The following is a 17,778-nucleotide window of genomic DNA, read 5'->3' on the forward strand; positions in this document are numbered from 1 at the left end:
TTTCCCTTGCTAGATTAGGGAAGTTTTCAGCTACAATTTGTTCAAATCTCTTGTAGACTCTCTGTTTTCCACCCTCAGGGATGCCGATGAGTCTAACATTGGATCGCTTTCATTGAGTCAGTAATCTCCCGTAACCTACATTCTGGGGCGTGGATTTTTTAAGAACATCTTCTATTTTCATTTTTTCCTCTATTAACCCATCCTCCAATTCACTAACCCTTGCTTCCTTGCTTCTGCGACCCTGACCATCAGAGCCTCTAGTTTTGCCTGCATTTTTGCTCATAGAATTTTTAATTTCTGTCAGATTCGCTCTCATTTCTGTCCTTAGGGATTCTATATTCTCAGTAACCTTTTCGTTAATAGTTTTTTTCAGTTCTACTCATCATTTTGACCATCGTTACTCTGAATCTCTGTGATACTTTGGTTACATCCATATACTATTTCTGTGGCAGAGGCCACAGACTCACTGTCTTTTTCTTTGCTGGGGGGCTTCTCCTTCTTGTCATTCTGATGAGGAGAGGTGCGGGGTTTCCAGAGCCCAAATTATTGACTGGGTCCCAGGCCGTGCCCCTTGTTTTATAGGATTCTTAGGGATGTGGGCTTCTTTTCTTAAAGATTTTATTTATTTATTGCAAGTGGCAGCCAACCAGCGAGAGGGAACAGAAGCAGGGGAGTGGGAGAGGAAGAAGCAGGCCCCAGCGAGGAGCCCGATGAGGTACTCCTTCTCGCAACGCCGGGATCACGCCTGCGAAGACAGGCGCTCAGTGACTGCGCCACCCAGGCGCCCGGGTTGTGGCTTTTGATTTTTCAGCCTGCCTTCTGGGAGGGGCCTGCTGCACTGATACTAGGCAACCCTGTTTGGGTAGAGTCTCTGTGTCCTCTGAGAGGGGGATGGGGATGGGCACTCTCTGAGCCGGTATTTCCAGGCTTTTGTTCTCTGGCGGTTTTCCCTGGCGGTTTTGTGCCTCTTCTGAGAGTCAGAGCAGCGTGCCAAACTTCTCAGCCTCTGTCACAGAACAGAGGGATTGGCCCGTTCTCTACTACTGTTCTGGCCACTTTAACTTGTTACAAGACAACTATCATATGATTTCTCTCATCTATGGAACATAAGAACTAGGATGATCGGTAGGGGAAGAAAGGGATAAAGAAAGGGGGGTAATCAGAAGGGGGAATGAAACATGAGAGACTATAGACTATGAGAAACAAACTGAGGACTTCAGAGGGGAGGGGGGTGGGGGAATGGGATAGACCAGTGATGGGTAGTAAGGAGGGCACGTATTGCATGGTGCACTGGGTGTTATACACAACTAATGAATCATCGAGCCTTACATCGGAAACCAGGGATGTACTGTATGGTGACTAACAGAATATAATAAAAAATCATTAAAATAAAAAAAAAGAAATAGTTGATAAGCGGGGCTTCAATATAATTAAAAAGTTCTGCTTTGTGAAAAACATTGTCAAGAGAATGAAAAATCAAGCCACAGACTGGGAAAAAATATTTGCAAAAGATAGTATTTGATAAAGGACTGTTAGCCAGAATATATAAAGAACTCTTAAAACTCAACAATAAGAAAACAAGCTATCCAATTAGATGGGCCAAAGACTGTAACAGATACTTTACCAAAGAAGATATGCAGATGGCAAGCAAACATCTCTTCAAGATGTTCTACATCCTATGTCATTAAGGAATTGCAAATAAGTAGGATAATGACAGCAGGTACATGGGAAATCTGTATGCTTTCTGCCCAGTTTTGCTGTGGATCTAAAATACTCTAAAAAATAAAGTCCATTTTGAAAAAGAAAAAAAAAATAAAATGAAATCTTGGATGGTTCAGACTAATGTCCTATGTGTGTTACCTGCCCATGACTCATTGCCCCTTGGGTCGCTGAAGGGGCACAGTGACAACCTCCTGCTTAACATTTTCCACAGAGTTCAAAACCCATTGGAGGTGATAGCTGTTTGTACTTGCTCGTCCCCTCTTTTGTTTGTTCAGCTGTGCCTGCTTTGTCCCCCACCCACTTCTGAAAGCAAGCAGCTCCAGTTTGCAGAGTATATATAAAGATCTATATCTATAGATCACAGGCTTGGAAATAAAAATTCTGGGTTCAAATTCTGACTGTATTCCTTACAGTCAGTGGGTGATATTGGGAAAGTTTCCTAATAATAATAGCTCCAATTTGACTGGTACCTACAGAGTTTTGTTTTAGGCACTTGACACTAATCCTCACAATAGCAGCGCTAGGACAGGTCACTGAACCCATTCTACTGTTGTGGAAGCTGAAGCACAAAGAATAAGTCACCTGCCAAGTTTACAGGGCAAATAGGTGGCAGGGACAAGATGCAAACCCAGCACTGAGGCCTTTATGAATCTCAGTTGATCTTACTTGTGGGTTAGGAATGATAATATTTGCTTCTAGAGCTGTTATTAAAGGAGATTACATATGCAAAGCAGCTCCTATAGTGACTAGAGCGTAGTAGATGGATACGTGTGTTTCTTCCCCCTGGGGTCTGAAGTAAATTGATTATTGGAAACTCATCTCCAATGATTCAGAACATACTATAATTTTCTTGGTTTGTGAAGTAGTCAGTTAGTCATTTATCTAACACATATTTTCTGAATCACAACCAAATATCAAGTATGAAGTCTCATCCTTTATGAAGTCGGGTGGAGGAATAAGCAGCCCTCTGGCTGTGAACTTCTGGGACCCAATACCCATTGGTGAAGGGTATTTCTCCAACTGATCTAAGCATAAGAATTGTGCTTTTTAAAGTACCGCTATCACTTTTTTATCCTAATGACATAGAAACAACAAGGGAAGTCTCGGGGACCTATATTTCTAAAGTGTTCATCAGGTGGTTTTTATGATCAAATAACTGGGGAAACACTAGGTTCTCAACCCAGTGGCTTTTCTCCCTTGATTGCAACAGACATCATCTGGTATTTTTTAAAAAACATCCCTATCTGGGCTCCCCTTAGTTCTAACCAGTGGATTTTTAACAAGCCCTCAGACACTATCAGGGTTGAAAATTACTGCTCTAACAGAATGGCTGAACTTTTATTCCTTGAAACCAGACAGCTCCAGTCCCTGAACTCCTCCTTGTGGAAAAGAGGTGAGGTGGGTGCTGGGCACATATCAATGTTGATGCAACTAGATGCTGATGGATGTGGGTATTTAGCCTGAGGACACCGGGAGCCTTGGGAAGCAATTAAGTCCCATCCAAGGAAGGCTAAGTACTTCCTCTTTGAACCCAACCCACTCTCCAAGGGATCATCAAAGGACAGGCTCTGGCTGGCTTGGCCGGGCGGGTCCTATAGCCAGTGGCTTGGAGTCAGTAGGTTGTCCCATGTCATCTGCCTGGACACCATCATGCACATGGTATGGAGACTTTTTGCTGGTGTAGGAAGGAGGCAAAACTATAGGTATCCCTCACTTTTCAAAAGTTTGCATTATACTATTTTTTTAACCAAAGACCTACATTAGTCTTCATTTTTACCAACCAAAGGAAATCTGAAGAATATTGTCATGTTTATGAAAAAAGGGCAAACAGTGAAAACTGTGTTAGGCTTTTGTTTTGCAGTGAGCCCTTATAATAGAGGCAGTGCGCGCTCTGAGTAGCCCTGCTAAGCCCATCGCCCTGGAACGCGCTCAGTGTCTCAGCTTCCAGCCACTGGGATCAGAAGTACATTGACTATTGGCAACTTATCTGCAGTGACTCAGAATATTCCATAATTGTTTTGTGGAAAATTCTTGTGGGAAATTAAAGTTCTTGCGCAACTGTGTCCATGAGCACCTGCGCTTCATCTCCATTTACTTAATGCATCCTTTAGCAAGATGTGTCCTAAGGTATCAGAAAAGCCTAAGAGAGGTGGTTTTTTTGGGTCTGGGAATGCTAAAAAAATTTCCCATATTAAATTAATGGCCATTGCTTCTTTGCTTCGTGCCATTTCAGCTTACCAAAGTTTTCACAGGAATGCTTTACTGTACCTCTAGCCATCGTAGGCTTTTAGCTCAGACCCTTTAAAAAATAAAAGGAAAGATTAACAAGATAAAAAAAAGTTTATTAACGTGTACAGCGCATATCTCCAGGGAGAAACCTAAGACAAAGAGTAAGTTGTATAAGCCCAAGACTGTGGCTTGTATAGCTTCTTCAACAAAGAACAATACATTTGTAGAGAAATGACAGGACAGGCTTCCCAGGGCCCCAAACTGTGGGAAGGTAAATATATAGGAGTGAACTAAAAAGGAAGGTTTGTTTGCAGATTCCTCTGATGCCATCTCTGGTCTGGGTGGAGTCTATCTCCAGAAGGAGAATTTATAGCCTGCCTCTAGCAGAAAATGGGGGACTTCTCCTGTGTTTGCTGTTTCCTAATTGTCTTCAGCTCAAAATAATTCTTTTTTTTAATCTTTTATTATGATATGTTAGTCACCATATAGTACATCCTTAGTTTTTGATGCAATGTTCCATAATTCATTACTTGCTTATAACACCCAGTGCACCATGCAGTATGTGCCCTCCTTACTACCCATCACCAGTCCATCCCAATCCCCCACCTCCCTCCCCTCTGAAGACCTCAGTTTGAACCACGAGAGACTATGGACTCTGGGAAACAAAATAATTCTTATGTCAAAGAGGTATATTTGGGGGATCAGATGGAGCATTGTTCTGGGGTGGAGAGAATTTTCTGGATAAGTGGAATGATGAGAAGTTATAATAGAGAGAGGAGAGGGTGGTGAGCTTCCTCTACTACTGCCACATTGAGAGATTTTCTACGTACACTTTCCTCAGAAGAACAGAAATATTATTTCGATCTTATTAATTTGTTGTGGATGGGGTTTAAAGACAGAATGGGGTGGGAAATCAGTGAAGTATGTACAGAACAGTGAGAAAAGTCAGCATTTGACGAGTCAGTCAGGATAGAAACATTGCCTGAGTACTTTTTAAATTCCCTTTAAAAAATTTTGAAAGCACAGTATTAAATAGGAAAATGCATACAGCTCAATGAATTTTCATAAAGTTACCACACCCATATGTCTAGCACTCAGAGAGAGATGCAAAATGTGACCATGTCCCGAGAGCTTCCTCATCTCACCTGCCAGTCGTCTGACCATACATCAGTGGGGTCATTTGTATGTTCTCTTACTTTCTGCTTTCTTTCCCAGAGGGATATGTTTGTGAGATTCATCTATGTTATACAGTGTGTGTCCAATTTCATTGCCATGTAGTGTCTTATTGTATGAACATACCATAATTAACTGATCCATACTTCTGTAATGAGTATTTAGGATATTTTCAACTTGAGGTTATTACAAGTCGTGTTACTATGAACAGCTTCATCTATGTTTTAAATTCAAATGCATGCATTTCCTTTGCATATACATTAAAGAGTGATGCCAGGGGAAACTTTTTTCAGCTCACCTCTGAAGTTTTCCTTCCTCTAAATTTGCACTAGACTACTGATTTGCTACAAGCTATTCCATTCCACTCAGAAGCAGAAGTTCATTATGCGTTTGGGGATATAAGATCAGTAATTCCCATAGGCTTCAAAGGCTTATAATTTAATAGGGGAAATAAACACATAAAATGAACTATACTGCAAAAAATAATTATATGCATAATTCATAAAATAATATAATAATTGTATTACTAATAGAAACTTGTACAAAGTTGTCATGAGAGCTTATAGAAGGTTGAATCAGTTCTTTCTAAAATGTTAAGTGAGTTTCTATAGAAATGTTTGAACTAGACCTTTAAAACTAAGAAAGTCTCCTAATGAGTAGAGTGGAGCTCCTTCTAGGCAGAAGGAACCAGAAAACATAGGTGTCAAAATTGAATGTTATTTTGGGGGAAAGTGAATTCTTTGGTGCTGCAGAATTGTGGTATGTTTTGGGTCTTGTAGGAGAATTTTGGAGTAATCCAGTAGTTTTTAAACTTTATATGGGAATTATGGACCACTCTTAAATTTTCTCTTTGGTCAATGAAGAAGTTGAACTAAATGATGCATTATATCCCTTTTGTTCTGACATTATATTACTTTAAATGAAGAGGAACCAGAAATAACAAATCATTCTTCTTTTACCACATATATGAAAGAGATTTTGATACAAGACATTGTTATTTTGTAAGCCTCTGATGGGTGGAATTACATTAAGAAATATCTTAAAATTGTATGGAATCACAAAGATCCCCAGTAGCCAAAGCAATTTTAGGAAAGAAGAACAAAGCTGGAGGCATCACACTTTCTGATTACAAATTATATTACAAATCTGTAGTAATCAAACAGTATAGTACTGGCATAAAAACAGACACATAAATCAATGGAAAAGAATAGGGAGCACAGAAATAAATCCATGCATCTATGGTCAATTAATTTACAACAAGGAAAAGAATATATAATGGGGAAAGGACAATCTCTTCAATAAATGTTGCTGGAAAAACTAGACAGCCATATGCAAAAGAATAAAACCATGATCTTACACCATATAGAAAATTAATTCAAAATGAATTAAGGACTTGAATGTAATACCTGAAATCATAAAACTCCTAGAAGAAAACATGTGCAGTAAACTCCTTGGCATTGCTGCTGGCAATGATTTTTTAAATCAGAAACTAAAAGCATAGGCAACAAAGGCAAAAATAAATGAGTGAGGCTACATCAAACTAAAAAGCACCTGCACAACAATGGAAGCCATCCACAAAATAAAAAGGCAACCTACTGAAGAGGAGATACTATTTATAAATCATATATCTGATAAGGGGGTAATATTCAAAATATAAAAAGAAGTCATACACTTCAATAGCAAAAACAATTTGATTACAAAATGGGAAAGTCAGAATAGCCATTTTTTCAAAGAAGACATCCAGATGGCCAACAGATGCATGAAAAGATGCTCAACATTATTAATCAAACCATAATTAGATGTCACCTCATATCTGTTAGAAGAGCTATTATTAAAAAGACAAGAAATCATGTTGGCAAGTATGTAAAGAAAAGGAAACATTTGTGCCCTTGTTGGTGGGAATGTAAATTGGTTCAGCCAGTATGGAAAATAGTATGATATCCTCCAAAAATTAAAAATAGAACTACCATATGATCCAACAATTCCACTTCTAGGTACTTATCAAAAAAATGAAAAAACTAACTTGAAAAGATATATATACCCCATGTTCATTGCAACATTACTTACAATTAATTTACATTATATACAATTTACAACATATGGAAATAACCTAAGTGTCCATTAATAGATGAATGGATAAAGAAATTGTGGTATATATACACACATAGTAGAATGCTATTCAGCCACGAAAAAGAATGAAATCCTGCCATTTGCAACACCATGGATGGATCTTGAGGGCATTATGTTAAATGAAATAAGTCAGACAGAGGAAAACAAACATCATATGATCTTTCATCTATGTATGATATATATATATGTCTCTTTCCGGATTAAAACCCTTCAAAGTGTAGGGATAGAGGGTACATTCCTCAATCTTATAAAAACCATCTGTGAAAAGCCTACAGCAAATATCATTCTCAATGGGGAAAAGCTGGAAGCCTTTCCCTTAAGATCAGGAAATCGACAAGGATGCCCACTCTCGCCACTATTATTCAACATAGTACTAGAAGTCCTTGCAACAGCAATCAGACGACAAAAAGGGATAAAAGGTATCCAAACTGGCAAAGAAGAAGTCAAACTGTCTCTCTTCGCAGATATCATGATACTCTATATGGAAAACCCAAAAGAATCCACTCCCAAACTATAGAAGTTATAGAGCAATTCAGTAACGTGGCAGGATACAAAATCAATGCTCAGAAATCAGTTGCATTTCTATACATGAACAATGAGACTGAAGAAAGAGAAATTAGGGAATCCATCCCATTTACAATAGCACCAAAAATTATACGTTACCTTGGAATTAACTTAACCAGAGACATAAAGGATCTATATTCTAGAAACTACAAATCACTCTTGAAAGACATTGAAGAAGACACAAAAAAGATGGGGAAATATTCCATGCTCATGGATCGGAAGAATTAACATAGTTAAAATGTCTATGCTACCCAGAGCAATCTACATTTTCAATGCTATCCCGATCAAAATACCAATTACAATTTTCAAAGAACTGGAACAAACAGCCCTTAAATTTGTATGGAACCAGAAAAGGCCCCGAATCGCCAAGGAAGTGTTGAAAAGGAAAAACAAAGCTGGGGGCATCACAATGCCGGATTTCGAGCTGTACTACAAAGCTGTGATCACAAAGACAGCATGGTACTGGCACAAAAACAGACACATAGACCAATGGAACAGAATAGAGAACCCAGAAATGGACCCTTGGCTCTTTGGGCAACTAATCTTTGATAAAGCAGGAAAAAACAGCCAGTGGATAAAAGACAGTCTCTTCAATAAATGGTGCTGGGAAAATTGGTCAGCTACATGCAAAAGAATGAAACTTGACAACTCTCTCACACCATACACAAAGATAAACTCCAAATGGATGAAAGACCTCAATGTGAGACAGGAATCCATCAAAATCCTAGAGGAGAGCATAGGCAGCAACCTCTACGACATCGGCCAAAGCAAGCTTTTTCATGACACATCTCCAAAGCAAGAGAAACAAAAGAAAAAATGAACTTGTGGGACTTCATCAAGATAAAAAGCTTCTGTACAGCCAAGGAAACTGTCAAAAAACCTAAGAGGCAGCCCACGGAATGGGAGAAGATATTTGCAAATGATGCTACAGATAAAAGACTGGTATCCAAGATCTACAAAGAACTTCTCAAACTCAATACACAGGAAACAAATAAACAAATCATAAAATGGGCAGAAGATATGAACAGACACTTTTCCAATGATGACATACAAATGGCTAACAGACACATGAAAAAATGTTCAAAATCATTAGCCATCAGGGAAATTCAAATCAAAACCACACTGAGATACCACCTTACTCCAGTTAGAATGGCAAAAATAGACAAGGCAAGAAACAACAATTGTTAGGATGTGGAGAAAGGGGATCCCTCCTCCATTGTTGGTGGGAATGCAAGTTGGTACAGCCACTCTGGAAAACAGCGTGGAGGTCCCTTAAAAAGTTAAAAATTGAGTTACCCTATGTCCCAGCCATTGCACTACTGGGTATTTACCCCAAAGATACAGACATAGTGAAGAGAAGGGCCATATGCACCCCAATGTTCATAGCAGCATTGTCCACAATAGCTAAATCATGGAAGGAAACAAGATGCCCTTCAACAGATGACTGGATTAAGAAGTTGTGGTCCATATATATAATGGAATATTACTCAGCCATCAAAAAGAATGATTTCTCAACATTTGCAGCAACATGGATGGCACTGGAGGAGATAATGCTAAGTGAAATAAGTCAAGCAGAGAAAGACAATTATCACATGGTTTCTCTCATCTATGGAACATAAGAACTAGGAAGGTCGGTAGGGGAAGAAAGGGATAAAGAAAGGGGGGGTAATCAGAAGGGGGAATGAAGCATGAGAGACTATGGGCTCTGAGAAACAAACTGAGGGCTTGAGAGGGGAGGGGGTGGGGGAATGGGAGAGGCTGGGGATGGGTAGTAAGGAGGGCACGTACTGCATGGTGCACTGGGTGTTATACACAACTAATGAATCATGGAACTTCACATCAAAAACCAGGGATGTACTGTATGGTGGCTAACATAATATAATAAAAAATATTATTAAAAATAATAAAATGGCTTTTGAGGAGACAGAAAAAAATAAAATAGATGTAGATTCTAAATAAACAAGCAAAAACAAACCATGCTCATAGATACAGAGAACAGATTGGTAGTTGCTAGGGTTGGGAGAAAGGTGGAGTAGGGGTACATGAGTGAAGGGGGTCAAAAGGTAAAAAGAAGAGGGGGAGAAATTCCTTATGCAGGGAATGGGTTCCCACATATTTACAGAGAAGTAGGACTTTGTCCTTGGCCATTGGTGTGGAAGGCATGGATGTGTCTCCTTCCCCACTGAGCTGATAACCTGAGACTCAGACTGTAGCAGAGCATCTCCTTGTTTCAGTCTTTCCTGTCCTGTCAATTAGCTGCTCTATGCATATCTGCTAGCCCTGGACCCCAAGTGTCTGTGGGAGGACTTACCAGAGCCTTCAGGAAGACATGGGAATGGCATTCAAAACACACACAACCAATCCACACAACAATCTGGCTGGAGCTTAGAAGGAAGGAGCCAGGCAAGGGGTCTGATAAGATGCACCAGCCTTTCTATCTAACAGAGGAGTTCATTCAGGATGTAAAACGGGCTCAGAGGGCTGTCAGAGAACTCTTGGGGTTAGAAACATTCGCTTCTGAATCTTCTCTCTTTTTACCACACTTTGACTTTCCTGGTTAATGTCTGCATGCACTGTGCTAAGTAATTACAAGTAGACTTGGAAATATCATGGATGGCAACTTTAAGGGGAAATGGAGAATGTGGTTATTAATTCTTTTTTAGTCCAGTGTGTTAAATGAAGAAGTAATTTATTATTTCCTTTGCCTGTGGTGGCACCTAGAATTCAGTGAGCAAATCCCAAGGGAAGAATAAAACTCAAGTGAGAAATTCTGGCTGTGTGTGTGGCTGTTCCTGCCCACCCAGGGCCTTGCCTTCGCAACTCATCTCTTTATATATGGAGAAAACTGCTTCTTTCTAATACAAGTAGCCAGTCTCGCACCAGAGTGAGGAAGCCAGCTGTGAAAATAGGACTTCTTTTATAAGACACATAAAGTTGGACTAACTTACAAGGCCAATTGTAAAATTGCACATACTCTGTACATGACTATGCCTGCAACAACCTTTCCCTGTGTTAAGAAAATGACCATGACATCCATAGTAGACTGAGACTCAGATAGACTCCTGGGAGAACACTGGAAAACCAGCATGGCAGAATGGAGAACCAAACTCATAGCAGAACTTGTTAAATATTAGATGGCTGAGCGATTGAGTGTGAATTAATGAATAAATGAATGGAAAACATATAAACAAATACATGAAAAATTTATTTGCACATGTTCGTAGATGTGCTTTGAGGTACTCTTCCATCATACATGTATGTTTTTTCTGCTTTTTAGAACGGCAACTTCCAAGAGACCAAAACCACATTTGTCAGGTAGGCTGGGGGCCTCTAATGGTAGGAGCTAAACTATTCCTCCTTTTGTCCTTCTGTAGATAAGATTACTTAGCAAGGGTCTCCCAGACTCTTGTCAAATAGCGCCTAGGCTTTCTCTCCCTGTCCTTTAAGTAAGATGCGTCAGGATCTGACCTCCCCCATCATTAGTTACCAGAGCCACGATGCCAGTGAGGATGCACTCCCTGCACATGTGCATTTGCACACTCACTTTCCCAAAGTGTCCCTCTGAACCAATGAACGGGTGATAGACTGGGGTAAGACACAATGACACGAAGCACAGATTTATTAGGAGAGGTAAAAGGAGAGAAGCACATGGAGGGGGAGTTGGAGGAAGCAATAAGGCAGAAGCTGTGCCTCAGCCTCTGGAGTCCCTACTAGTCAGAGTGGAACTCCACAAGAAGCCCAGATGTATCCCTTGCTTTGGGGACAGGGATGGGGCCCTAGTTGTGGCCAAGCTGGAAGCTGGAAAGGATGAGGCCTCCTCATATCTACCTGGGAGAGCATCAGGGTGGGACGAAGACTTAAACAAAGCTAAATGGGAAGAAATCCTGGCAGTGCTTCACTGGACCCTGGGCAGGAGGGGCTGGGAGAGGAAGGCAGCTCTTGGGGCTGGAGGAAAGAGGAGCAGGAGGAAAAGAAGGCTCCATTTGGTAGCCTGGATGTCAGGCAGGCGGTATCCCAGTCCGCCCTTACTTCTATTTATTCTTGCGGGCTTATGGGGCCATGGGACACTTGGGCTGGGTGGTGATCACTGTTCCCTTGGGTGGGCATTGTTTCTTGGGCTGTGGAGCACATGGATCCTTGGTTTGTGGTGCACATGTTTCTCGACATCTGACAGGGGTGGCTGACAGGGCTGCTTCACCTGCTGGGCCTTCTGGGGCAGGCACAGCCTCGGCTGCTGCTGCTGAGAAGATATTGCTGCAGGAACAGGGGAGCCTGAAAGAAACCCAAGCAATGGACACCACGAAAAGGGCTCCCTCCACCACCCCTCCCTTTTGACTCTTAGAACAATGTTTCCTTACAATAGCCAAACTTGATAAGTGATTAATAAATAACCTCAAATTGGTCAATGGATTGACTCACATGCACCCATTGTGATCCTCTCCCTTTCATTCTTTTTCTCTGCTTTTCTAATTTCCTATCTTCCTTCATCCTCCCATAGACTCCTGACTTAACTGAATACATAATTGATTTCTCAGTCTTCCCAGAAAACAAGGTGAGGTGCTGAGTTGAGGATTAAAAGGTAGTGCAAACATTTTATAAGATCGAGGCGTGAAGTCTTGGCTGACAGGTCTGCAATATCAACTGGCTGCCTTGAGTAGTGCAGACAGTGCTGGCAGGGATGGAAGGGCATGGGGTAGAGGGTAGGAGCAGTGTCTGTTTTAGAGGGAAGTGTTGTGGTGCATAAGTGATGGGGAACAAGACTGTTCCAGGAACGCAGAGGCCTGAGTTGTAGTCCCGGCTCCACCCCTGACATCACCTTGGGATGCTACAGGTGGTCATTTAGTGTAATCATAGGATAGAGGTTCTAGCCCTTCATGAAGAACTGGGGAACTAAGGGTCACGTAGATCACTGGAAATCAGGGACAAGAGAAGGACGTTACACCAAGAGGCAGCCTGGTTCAGAGTAGGAGCATTGGCCAAGGAGGCACAGGCCATGGGTTCTAGACGCAAACCTGCCACATGCTGGCCAAGCATACCTATGGGCAATCTGCCTTCTCTGGACCTCCATGCCCTTATTTGGAAGACTCTGATCTGGAAAGGTCTCTGAGGACTTCACAGCTCCTGCGTGTGTCTCTGGTTTTGTTTGTAAGCAGCCTTCCTCTCTTCTAAATTCATGATTATAAAGGGAAGTATAGGTTCTGGGTGGCAATCATGATAGTGAGGCATGGGAGCTGCACAGAGTGAAATGCTATATATAACATACCTGTTTCCGTAAACCTAAAAAACAACATTTGAAAAGGCTTGCTCGTAGGGCCGAAAAGGCAGCTTTCTAAGAATGAGAACGTTTGGAGAAAGCTCAGAATTGCTACGAAATGCGACAGTTCTAAATATCTCCCCTCAATGAGAAAAATCCTCTTACCAGGGAATGAGACCCAGAGTCAGGTAATTAGTCATATGTGGCAATAATGAGGGATGGAGGTTGAATTTCCTAAGTAACACTTAGTGTGACATTTCTTTAATTGTCACAAGGCTTAAGTCACTTCTCTGATTACCCAAGAATAGGACAGGAGCTTGCCTAGCGGCTGGAGACAGTTCAGAAGGAGGAAGGGCCCAGCAGGTCCCAGCAAGAGGAATCCATTCCCACTCACCAGAGGCTCAAGCAGGACCCCAGGTGAGGAGGCTGAACACAGGTACGAGGCCAGCCTCTCCTGGAAATCTTATAAGGCCCCCAGCCTGCCTCAGGCACTTGGCGTGGCCCTGATTACTTCCTTCCAAGGCATTCCTCACCCACTTCTCCCACCTGTACTCCCTTCAGGGACTTGCTTTACTGGCCTGTTTTCATGGAAGACACCCCCAGATGTTCCACCCTTCTGCGTCCCTGTCTAGCTAAGCAGACTTCACTTACCTAAGTAAGTGCTCAAACTCTGCTCAAACTCAAGGACTTCAAATCTTTAAAAAAAAAAAAAAACAAATCTGAGGTGCTGTTTGCTGACCGAGAGTTGTAAGAAACATTGAGAAAAGAGGAGGAAGAGAGAAAATATGGGTTTGTGCCACTTCTGGCAAAATATGAGCATCACCTTTGCTGCTATTACCGCCATTGGTTGAGCACTAAGATCTGGCACTGCCGTAAGCACTGCCTAGTGCTGAGATCACTCGCCCACTGTCCACTGTTCCATTGTAAATTTATAGGCCCCATAAGGCAAATGTTAGTGTTACCATTTTGTAGATGAGAAAAGTGAGGCTGGGAAAGATCATGTGGCTAATAGAAGAAATGGGACTGGGACTCGGGTTGTATGATTCAGAGAACCCAAACATCGGAAGGAGAAGTTAAAAGTCTCTGCACAGAGGCCCCCCACTCCCTACCTCACTACACAGTGCCTAGGATTTTCCCAACCGAGCTGGGACTGTTTGTGATGTATTCTAGGAGGTTTCTCCTTGAGCAGAACACAAGGACAAGAATGGGAATGGGCCCCCCTCAGCTTAATCAACATGCTGTGGCTATCCCTCCCCTGCCCACCAGGAATCAGCTGTTGACGGGTATTGGTGGTGGGCCAAGGGGGTGGGGTAGAATTTAGCCTTTGGGGTAAGGTTGTCAGGTAAAATACAGGACACCCAGTTCGATTTGAATTTCAGGTAAACAGAATTTTAAAAAAGATTTTATTTAAAATCAATTAACATATAATGTATAATTAGTTTCAGAGGTAGAGTTTAGTGATTCATCAGTTGCATATAACACCCAGTGCTCATTATATCAAGTGCCCTCCTTAATCAGAATTTTTTAAAAGTAAAAGTACATCTGAACTATTGCATAAGTTGTACTTACAGTACAAAATTACTTGTTAATCTGAAATTCGAATTAAACTTGGCAGGCTGTATTTTTATTTGCTAAATCTGGCAATTTACGCAAGGACCTATTTGGATGGCAGGAAGGAGCCCTGGTCCCCCCCTTGGCCTTGCAGGCCCTGTGATGGAGAAGCCAGGACTGCTCTGGGAAGCTGATCTACCTTCGTACCAATGCCTCAAACCTCAAGGTCCAGCCTGACTAGAAGCATTAGGTACTCATGTTTGTCATTTCAGAGCAAATGTGCCTGAGAAATGATAGAAATACCTAGAAGCAGTTTCCAAAGCATTTTCACACCCTTGCCTTATTTAAGTACCATGGCAATCCTGTCAGGTAGTGTACATCTGATTTTACAGTTTGAAAAAGTAGATCCAGAGAAGTTAATGACATGCTCAGCAGCGTGCAGCAAGCAGGCGTGGAGCTGGGTCAGGGGCCCTCAGGGCTCATCTCCTCGGCATCACGGTGGCCAGCGTCTCTGTGGCAGACAAGTGACTGTGCTTAGGTGCGGTCATGACTCAGGATCTTTCCTGAGCTTTCTATCACATGTGGCTCAGTTTTCAGGGTCAGCCTCACTTGAAAGTTAGCCCTTCCCTTAATTTCCTACCCTGGGCAGGCCTCAGCCCTCTCTCCCCATAAGCCTATCAACTTTAAGAATATAACATTCTAAAACAAAAACAAAGTAACATTCTGGGTTCTGGGTTCCAGATTCCGTGTTTTACATTCCACCTTGGCCACCACCTCCATGCCTCACTTCTTTTTTTTTTTTTTTAATGATTTTTTATTATATTATGTTAGTCACCATACAGTACATCCCGTTTCCGATGTAAGGCTCTATGATTCATTAGTTGTGTATAACACCGAGTGCACCATACAATACGTGCCCTCCTTACTACCCATCACCGGTCTATCCCATTCCCCTACCCCCCTCCCCTCTGAAGTCCTCAGTTTGTTTCTCAGAGTCCATAGTCTCTCATGTTTCATTCCCCCTTCTGACCGCCCCTTTCTTTATCCATGCCTCACTTCTGGGCTCCCACTCCGCTCTGCTCGTCTAGATGCAAGATCTCCAGAGGGGAAATACGCAGCAAAGACAGATTTGGCATGGACACAAGGCAAGGCATTCTCATGTGCCTGGAAACTAGAAGGCATCAGTGTATGTGTGCTGCCTGTGAATGGAGCGATAACACCCTCCCTTCATATCTCAAGCACCCACTTGGCTTCTCAGGAATAAACTTTACTCCTCATTTTTCCCAGTCCACTCACTGGCTTCCTGCTTGGTCAATAAACAACTCCTGCTTAGTTTTGGGAACTCTCTCTAGTGATACAAGTTGGCATATAATACAACTATCATACCGTCATCTCAGAGGATTCTCCAGGAGTGGCTGGGATAGAGAGCCAAACATAGTGGCCTTGAAAATGCTGTGACCTCTAGCTCGTGTATACATATGTGAGTGGTCAAGCTCACATGCATCCAACAGAATTTCCCAAAACCCTGGCACACAACTTTCCCGTTAGCCACATTATCTCCATTTTATAGAGGGGGAAACCGAGACTCTGCCCAAGGTCCCACAGTGCTAATGTCTAATGCAGGGCTAGATCACAGGGCTCCTGACTTCATAGATATTTTCAGTCAACCGAAGTGTCTGAGCTACTAGGCAGCTTCTGGCAGAGGCTCTGTTAATGACAGAACTAGGAAGCTGGTTCTCTACCTCCTCCTGCCCCACCTCTTTTCTTTCCTCTCTGGCACTCGGTGTCATCCTTCCCACTAAGCCTGTCTCCCTCCCTCCTCTAAGACACCCTAACCGGTCCCCGGCCACCTCATGGCTAGGCGCAGGTGCAGTTTTATTAGTTGCTCAACTTATAAACCCTTCTGTATACAAGTTTTCATGATACTCTATGAAGAAAGCTAATTGTACAATAAATTTTATAAATGAGAAAGCTGGTTCCAATGGTGGGTGAATCTGGAATATAGAAAATAGGGCTGTCCCAAGTCTCTTACATCTGTAATGGTTGATTTCCAGACACCCTGGATGGCTGAGGGGTGGATCATTCTTTCAAAGGAGGAGGGGAGGCTTGCTGGCACCCCTCAAACCAGCCCATATAAGCAACCGTCTAGGGAAGGTGGGCCCTGAGAAACTCAGTGGACCAGCAACTCCACCCCCACCATCCAGCCTGGACTTGGCACTGTTGCCTGGCAAGTCCTGAGTCCTGCATCTGCTCTTTCGTCCTCAAAGGGCCATGTTGGACTCAAACCAGGAAGTCAGGCTCTGCATCTTGCCTCCCTAGGAAGCAGACACCTGAGAACAGGTATGTGCCATGACTCCATCAGGGAGGGGAGAGCACAGGCAAGACTCATTTCTGAAGGTGAGTCAAAGCTTGAGAAACCCCAACCCCACCCTATGGACAAACAGGAGGGTGACTGGGACACAGAGACCTGACTCTGGGAGGGGACCCTGACAGAGACAATGCTAATTACCTAGCTATCAATCTAGACACATCACCAGGGTACTTTGGGGGAAAAGAAGGGTTGTTGATGGCTCCATCTGGACACAAACAGAACAGATTTATTATGCTATCTCTAAGGAGGAAACAAGAAAAAGAAAAAGAAAGGAGATCTCTGGTTTACTCATGAGAGAGATTTTTAGGGTGGGAGGACTGTGCCTGGCAGGGAGAACAGTGGAGTTTGGGCCTGCCGGCATTCCTGTATTTCAGCTGTCTGTTCAGTAAAATGAACATTTAAAACTGAGCAAGTCATGTTTCATTTAAGAAACCATAATTATGTCGTATTTGTTTCATCTTGAATTCTGGTACACACTTAACCAGCAGTCACTGTTTAGGACATTTCTGTTTCGAGTTCCTTTCTCCACTAATTACTTGATGATCTGTCAACCAAAACTTTAGAAGGTGCTGCTTAGAGAGGCTTTGTGACTTTGTGGGAAATCCGTTTGCAGCATGAATGATTTCAGTCTCTAATTTTCCTATTTGCAAGTAAGATGCTCAGTTACTGGTGTTTGGTATTCTGTGAAGTAGTATTGAAAGCAGTCCCATGGAGAGAGAAGAGGGAAAGGATAAGGTTCCTGAAATATGTGAGCAATTAATCTCCCCCTTCCACCCTCCATGAT

General features: G+C 42.3%; 1 protein-coding gene across 1 annotated transcript; it reads right to left on the bottom strand.

The window, feature by feature from the left end:
- Positions 1–11,849: 11,849 nt before the first annotated feature.
- SPRR4 (small proline rich protein 4) lies at positions 11,850–13,916 on the bottom strand. The gene is given in 4 exon segments (XM_040626708.1): positions 11,850–11,995; positions 11,998–12,155; positions 13,082–13,095; positions 13,911–13,916. Coding segments are annotated over 4 exon segments (324 nt in total).
- Between the last annotated feature and the right edge of the window lie 3,862 nt (positions 13,917–17,778).

This window comes from Ursus maritimus, unplaced genomic scaffold (assembly GCF_017311325.1).
Source record: "Ursus maritimus isolate PB19 unplaced genomic scaffold, ASM1731132v1 scaffold_12, whole genome shotgun sequence".
Taxonomy (NCBI): domain Eukaryota; kingdom Metazoa; phylum Chordata; class Mammalia; order Carnivora; family Ursidae; genus Ursus; species Ursus maritimus.